Source organism: Mesoplodon mirus (genome assembly GCF_964341445.2).
Source record: "Mesoplodon mirus genome assembly, chromosome: 14".
Classification (NCBI taxonomy): Eukaryota; Metazoa; Chordata; class Mammalia; order Artiodactyla; family Ziphiidae; genus Mesoplodon; species Mesoplodon mirus.
Window position 1 is genome coordinate 73895374 of NC_138990.1, and position 7871 is coordinate 73903244.

General features: G+C 44.5%; 1 protein-coding gene and 1 pseudogene across 2 annotated transcripts; both read left to right on the forward strand.

Annotated features, from left to right (window-relative positions):
- The first annotated feature begins 5106 nt into the window (after window positions 1-5106).
- LOC309815626 (SNRPN upstream reading frame protein-like) lies at window positions 5107-5867 on the forward strand. Its single transcript, XM_082642528.1, has 2 exons — window positions 5107-5628; window positions 5746-5867. Exon 1 carries the CDS (start codon window positions 5393-5395, stop codon window positions 5606-5608), a length of 216 nt encoding a protein of 71 aa, XP_082498654.1. The 5' UTR covers window positions 5107-5392; the 3' UTR covers window positions 5609-5628; window positions 5746-5867.
- LOC309815625 (small nuclear ribonucleoprotein-associated protein B-like) lies at window positions 5812-6532 on the forward strand (annotated as a pseudogene). Its single transcript has one exon. The product of its transcript is annotated as a small nuclear ribonucleoprotein-associated protein B-like (transcript).
- The last annotated feature ends 1339 nt before the right edge of the window (window positions 6533-7871 follow it).

Here is a 7871-nt window from a genome sequence, read left to right on the forward strand (position 1 = left end):
ATTGGTTCTTATTGGAGTGTTGGCCTAAGTTGTTTCAAAGGCAACACCTGAAAATACTAAGAATTCTTGACCAGGGTGGTCCCAGCTGAAACACTGAAGAGGTAAAATGGTGGCCTCCGAAACTACTTAGCTTCTTAACAATTCCAGGTATTTCTTTCGCCCTGGGCTTCTGAGAGATAACTGGAGATATAAAGGAGTTGGCGCCTTCATTTCCCCCTTAGTCTCACTCTTGGGAGAAACTTCTTATACTTTTGCTCCCCAGAGGGTTTTGTAGGTCGAAAATAGTGACAGCCGTCTTTGTTGATGATATCCTTTCCTGGGAAGTCTTTGTGCTGGTCCTTGGGATACGACGCAACCCTTGGTATAACCCCAAAGGTGCAGCCCATGCCTTTGGGAAGTTCATGATTCATTGGGGTGTGATATAAGTTCAAGTGGGGCACACTCATGACCACAAACAGTACGCTCACATATAAAGTCACTTATAAGTATCTTAAAATGTCACTCTGTCAGAAACACAGAGGTGCTGATCGCTGAACTGCCCTTGATCATGAGATCTTGAGGACTTTCTAGAAATGACCATTAATCTTGGTCCTATGTGAAAAATTTGATTTAAAAAATTGGCCTTTAATTAGCCAGATTTTCTTTTGCCCTTATCTTTGTATAGACTTAAGGAAAAGAAAGCTATTCTCCTTTCAAACACTTGGGGAAAAGAAGTAAATCAAACCCAGCCACACGGAGAAGCGGCTGCGCTCCCTGGGTCACAACAACACCTCTACAGGTGTGCCCTTGACTTCTGTTAAGAACGACCAGCGAAACAGGTGAAATCCCCAGCTGTAACTTTGCGCTGCAGCATCTTTTATCAAGAAAGGGACTGCGTCTAGATGAATCAGAGTATGCTGGCTGGTGGAGCTCAGACACAATCATGTGGTTTTTCAGGAGAAATAAATGCGACAGTGTTTATTTCACACACGTTTGTTTGTCAGAGGACTTCAAAGCAGTGGGCAGAGATCCGTTAAGCATGGCCACCTGTCCCAATGGCTGCACCTCTTCTTTGCAGGTGGGACCCGGGGGTCATTAGCACTGAGGCAGCTCATGCTCGGTTCAACTCCTGTGCCACAAGGTAGGACAGGAATCCTGCCAGGAGGAGGACTTGGGTCCTGGCTCCTAACCACCCCTGTTGGACTTCAGCCAGCAGCACTGCCCAAAGAAGCCAACAGACTGAAGGAATCTTCCCGCCCACGCGAGTGGCAGGTTAAAACCTATAGGACTATTCAATCAAAGGCATTGCCTCACTCTGTCCTGAGCTGCTGTTGTACGCTGGGACACGTGCTGCTAGGAGACAAAGAGGACACGTGTTTATTTTCAAGCGCAGGACTTTGGAGCCACTTGGGAAGAACATTCTTGATTGAGAACCAAAACACTCCATGATGCTTAACCAACCTGCAAAGTGAAAAATCAGCATCGGCCCATGCAGCCGGAAGGCAGGAGGAAGGACCTATACCCTGAAAAAAATTTTTTTTCAAAATATCCCTTAAATGATATTTGTGTGCATTTGCAAAATTACCCCTTTCTGAATCAAAGTCTCAAGCTGTTTGCATCTGAGAACATATGTTGTGCCGCTAGACAGCCTCTCAGCCCGCCACAGCCCCTGATATCCCCCGCCGCCTTGAATAATGGCCAGTTCCCGGAAAAAAGGTGCCGCCGCTCAGTCAATGCCCTGTAATAATATTTTAAAATAAATGATATGCATCATTAAATCACCAAGGATGACTAACTCAATTTTAGAAAACCCACAACTCCAGCAATCATAGTTACAGCTCTGATTTGAATATTTTCACTTTCACCTGAACAGCCAGTGGGAGCCAGTCAAGCAGATTCGCATCCGGGCTGTAGTCTCAGAGGAGCAGGAGGAACCTGTGATCATGTAGTTACAGTAACGTCGGCTAGATGCCTCCCGTCCACCAGGGCTTTTTAGACTTTTCCTTCCTCCCTTCTTGCCTTCTGATTTACATATCACAGGCATCTTCTTTGTAAAGTTATCTTAAATAATTTATTAGATTGATCTTTTTAAAATTCTATCCTGGCTAAATGTCATAAGGAGAGGGGGAAAAAAGTCTTCTAAACTTATTTAAAGGTTCTACTGGAGTAGGCCAGTTACCTGCTTCACTGCTGATGTTCTAAAAATACCTCCATGTCCGTACTATTATCCATTCTTCACGTCCAATTGCTCTGTTATGGTAATAGTCAGACGCACACCATGCAGTAATTACTTACAGCTGACTGAAGAAAAGAATATTCAACTCCCCCACTGTTCCACGAGAAGGTCTTTATGCTCTATTAACTCATTCCTGTTTATTAATACTCTACTGGTAATTCAGACTGCTGCCTCTTAGGTTTGTAATAGGAGGACTATTAAACAGCAATTACTGACCATATGGGTTGGCGAATATTTGTTGGTTTTTTTTGGTGGGCTTTTCTACCCCCACCTCCTTCCAACTTGTTTTTTAAGAAGCCATATTACAACATAGTAAAAGTAACATCACATCTGCATGAGATTAACAAGCTTGGCAGTACTTCTCCCTTAGAAAATGTGAATTTATTCCCAGATTATCATGGCTAGCTTAGGAAAAAGAGATCATGGGAGACATAGGAAAATGTGGAAGATTGTTCACATGTGGGAAGACCCCCTACCCTGGATGAGAATTTGGCACTTGCGTTCCCTAAGTCACTCAGCTGGCTGTTTCTTACTGCCTTTGAGAAGGCACTGACCGACCCTCGGGCACCCTCTACTCCTGAAAAATAAGCATATTTACTGATGAATCCAAACCTAATACCATTATCCCTTTTATGTTCCCCCAAGCATTTGGAAGTGGTCACTTTAAAATTTAACCTTTAGTCAATTCATCTTCCAAAGAGCAGATACCTGAACGCTGGGAGATGACAAAGGCTCCTCCTGGGAGAGGGATGGCATGAGTAACGGGTTCAAGTGAGGCAGGCAGGTGGTAAACGATGGTTATGGTAATAATAACGTGAGCCTCTCTCTCAGGTAGTGAGGACTAAACATGTGGCAAGCATTAAACACATTTAAAGGGAGATGCGTCTTCGAGATATGTAGGAGACCAGGAGCTGATTTCCATTGGAAGATGCTGGGTTGTGATCCAGAGCAGATAAGTTATTTGACCAGCAACCTCCACCAAGGCAGAGGCTGGGTACCGGGCTCCCTGACGTAGTTGGCTCTCCCTCCAAAGCAGCTGGTCCTCTTAGTGCCCCCTGGGGCTTGTCTTCTAACTTCTCCCCTTTCCCATAAGGGGTGTTTCTCCGCTTATGTACAAAGACTTTTAGCCCTTCAACAAATGGTAACAAACCTCTGAAAACTTCAGCTTGCCCCAATCTCACCCTTTGCAAACTACCAAGCAAATTTAGCATTTACCTGTGGCAGGTGTTTGTAGCTAATAAAACACTCTTCCTTTGTTACCTGCTGGTGTTGTGTGTGGAAGTTTCTTCTCTCAGATACGCACTAAATCCTTCAATACAAGAATGGTATCTTTTAAACTTTTTTCTCCTTGCACCTAGTTTGGTAATGGATGCTCAGTTGGTGTTAAATAAAGATTGGAATAATTTAATGGAAATATGTAAAAGAAAAAGGACATCAGTCCCTAGGTTTTCTTACATAGGGAGATGTAGAAGCTACAGTTTCTGGGGTAAGTTTGGGAAAATAACAGTAACAAAAATAAACAACAACAACAAAATGTCAAATCTCTGCCTCAACACGTAACAGTACTAAGTTAATGGATGGAATATAATTGAATTGAATTGAATTACACTTGTTAAGACCCCAGAGCTTTTTCACGATATCTCTAAGCAATAGAGAAAAGGAATTTATTTCATCTGTAACCTTTGGATGAATTAGAATCTTCAGTAACTTATGGCCTAGAGGGCCCTCAAGGGGAAGAGGGTTTCTTTCAGTTTCTGTGGTGGGCACTTTCACCAATACAGACTGACCCCAGGCAGGCTCAGACCTACCTGGTATGATCGGAAAGGCTCCGTGAGGCCTAGCCTGCCCCCAGATATCTCATAGATTGGAGAACATGTGGATTTGCAATGCAATTTTGTTTTTATTACTATTGTTTTTAAAGCAGGATTCTGTTTGGGGGGGGTTGCTTTGTTTTGTTTTGTTTTGTTTTTTAATTTGGCCACGCTGCTCAGCTTGCAGGATCCTAGTCCCTCGACCAGGGATTGAAGCTGTGCCCTCGGCAGTGAAAGTGTGGAGTCCTAACTACTGGACCGCCAGGGAATTCCAACAGGATTGTTTTTTGATTAAGCATAAGCAGGATACTAATGTAGATTAAAATAGAGCAGCTCTGATTGAAGTCAGGTTGGGGAGATGTGGATGCCTAACCTGATAATTCAGCTGATAAAACCATAGCGGTCCCTCTGGGAGACCCCAGTGTTCCTGGGAACACTGTATGAAAAGCATTTTTCTATTCCAGCCCCCTTTTGATACACATGTGTAGACTGAATCAAATCCACATGGTTAGCTAACAACAAACGGCTATGAAATCCAATCTTTTGGTTAATTAGCCAAGTTTGCTTTGTTGTTGTTGTTTTTCTGTATCACCTACCTGTGTTAGTGGATTAAGTCCTTGTCATCAGCAGGCCACTGATAATAGGTACATATGTGACATTGGAGGACTAGGCCATTGGGCCTCCTTTTAACATAGCTGAGACAAGTTTAAAGTCAGATGAGGGACTTGACTAAGGAGGGATGGCTACTTGAGGATCTTCAAAGACAAAGCAAATGTGAGGGTGGAAGTGGTTGATTTCAACTTGGCCATTCCTGCACCTTCAGGGTTGAAGTCTTGGCACTGGCTTCAACTCAGCTTTGTTGTCCCATGTGCACCTAGTCCTGGATCACAAGTTTACATCAATTTCAATCCTGCCTGTGTTGAGAGGAGCTGCCACAGGGATTTGCTTAGGGTGCTGGGAATTATGCTTCTCCTACACACAGCATGATATAGGTTATGCTATAGTCTTTTATAGCATTTAAAAAATTGGCGGGGAGGGCTTCCCTGGTGGTGCAGTGGTTGAGAGTCCACCTGCCGATGCAGGGGATACGGGTTCGTGCCCCGGTCCGGGAAGATCCCACATGCCGCGGAGCGGCTGGGCCCGTGAGCCATGGCCGCTGAGCCTGCGCGTCCTGAGCCTGTGCTCCGCAACGGGAGAGGCCACAACAGTGAGAGGCCCACGTACCGCAAAAAAAAAAAAAAAAAAAAAAAAAAATTGGCAGGGAGAGCCAGCCTATTAGTTGGTGCCACCTTAGCAAAGGCAGCGTAGAGTGGGGCGGCCACCGGAGATGCCTAGCATTGTGTTCTGAAGAGCGGCCAGAGGCGTGATGGAGCGGGCCAGGGACCATTTACACCTGAGATGGACCACAGAACAGCACGTACCAGAGGTAGAAGTCCAAGTCAAACGGAGAAGAACAGCCTCACTGAACAACCAGGAGTGTCACCTGTACCCAAGGCGATCTCAGCAGCAGCAAGTACCTGTGGTAGATTTCCAGGTGGAACTGAGACAGGCATTCTTAGCTGAGACACCAAGAGGTGGTTAAAGCAGTATTGGAACACCCAGGTAACAGATTCCAAGAGAGAAAAACAAAGAAAAAAAACAGGCTCTATCTACTATTCGAAGCTTCTGCCCCAGCTTGCATTGTTTGTAGGAGAACCTGCGTCATACCTTGATCTGTAGCCTTCCCTTAGGTCTTAAGGATCCTGAAACTTTCCTGTGGACATTGGATTTGGTGGAAAAGCAATCATGACTGTGGGAAAGAGCAGCAAGATACTGCAGCACATTTATTATAGGATGAGATGTATCTTGCAAGATGACCAGATCTTTATTGGTGCCTTTAAGGCTTTTGACAAGCATATGAACTTGATCCTCTGCGATTGTGATGAGTTCAGGAAGATCAAGCCAAAGAATGCTAAGTAGCCAGAGCATGAAGAAAAGTGGGTTTTGGGTCTGGTGTTGCTGCATGGGGAGAACTTGGTTTCCATGACTGTGGAGGGACCGACCCCCAGAGATACTGGCATTGCTTGGGTACCACTTGCTGGAGCTGCAGGAGGCCCTGGGGTTGGTAGGGCAGCTGGAAGAGGTGTTCCAACTGGTGTTCCAATGCCTCAGGCTCCTGCTGGATTAGCAGGCCATGTCTGAGGGGTTGGGGGCCCATCCCAACAGGTAATGACCCCACAGGGAAGAGGCACTGTCACAGCTGCTGCAGTTCCTGCTACTGCCAGCATTGCTGGAGCCCCAACTCAGTATCCACCAGGACGGGGGACTGCACCTACACCTGCTGCTCGAGTAACCCCACCTCCAGGAATCATGGCTCCTCCACCTGCTCTGAGACCACCCATGGGCCCACCAGTTGGCTTCCTCCTACTCAAGGGACACCAATAGGCATGCCCTTCCAGGAATGAGACCCCCTCCACCAGGAATAAGAGGTCCATCTCCCCCAGGAATGCATCCACTAAGACCCTAGGATACTATTGGTCCTTCTTAGTCACTTTTTTTCCTGCAATGTGTCTTGTGAAATGTGTGGACTGTTTGTGAGCTTTTTGTCCCCTCTGCTGCATTAATATTAGCTAATAAATACATAGATCAATTAAACCGTGAGGTACTGCTCTACAAAAAAAAAAATTGGGGGGTCGTGTATATTGCAGAATGTCCTTTCATTCTTTCACTGATAGAGGCAGCAGGATATAGAAGAGAATACGGTATGGGGACTCAAGGGATCTGTATTCTAGACCAGATCTTTTCACCAATTAGCTGTGTGTTTGGGGGACATATTATTTAGCCTCTCTGCACCCCCGTGTCCTCATCTGTAAAATAATGCCCTCTGGCTCGGATTTGTTTCTGAAATGCTTTTGGCTTTACTGGGCCATCAGAAAAATCTAATGTTCCCTATCTGGTAACTTTGAGTTAAATTATATTAAAACAAAACAAATAATTATAAGCAGTCACTTTATGAATAAAATGCTTCTATATGCCAAGAATTTTAAATTAGGCTCCATGACAAAAACATTTATTTCTGATATCAGTGAAAACTTGAGATAAGTCAGTAAGGATGGTGTTAAGCCTTGTAAATATTATCCAACTGTGACTTGGAACTGTGGAACTGTCCCCATGGGTGAGAACATCTGGGCACTCTGCTGGCTTCATTTCAGGCGTTCACTTATCCAATACATGCTTGCTTTGTTTCTTCCATATCTCATTATTCAATTAAAAAGCATATATTCAGTTGATACCATGGATTCATTCAATAAATGTCATCTGATGCATCTTGAAGGAAGAACCTGCTACATATGTAACACTGTTTTCATTGTTACTAATAATAGTATCAATATAAAAGATAAGTTCCCAACTTTGAAGATCTGATAATCTCACTCAGGAGGGAAAATGTATATGGTAAAGAGATAGGTGACTTCATATGACAGTACATGAATAGGGTCCAGGAGAAGGATACAGGATATAAGGATATAAGCTTTGGAGTGAGGGGGGGTGATGATGTGGGCTAGAGTGGACAGGAAGTGTTCAGGAACGTTTTCTGCTGTTCCTTAACACAAAATTAGCACAGGTGAAGAGGAGGAGAGAGGCCACTTTAGGTAGGGGAAAGGACTGTGCAGAAGCAGCGAATTGGATAAGACTAAGAGATCTATGAATTTGCTAAAGATCCAGGTCCATATGGAAAGAAAGGCTTCTATGAGAGACTAGTGGGGGCAGGGATGGCATAGAATCTTCCATTCTGGGAAGGTATTGAAAGTTGGGCAAAGAATTTTGGCCATTATCTCACAGGCACAGAGGGCCTTCTTTCCTTTTTC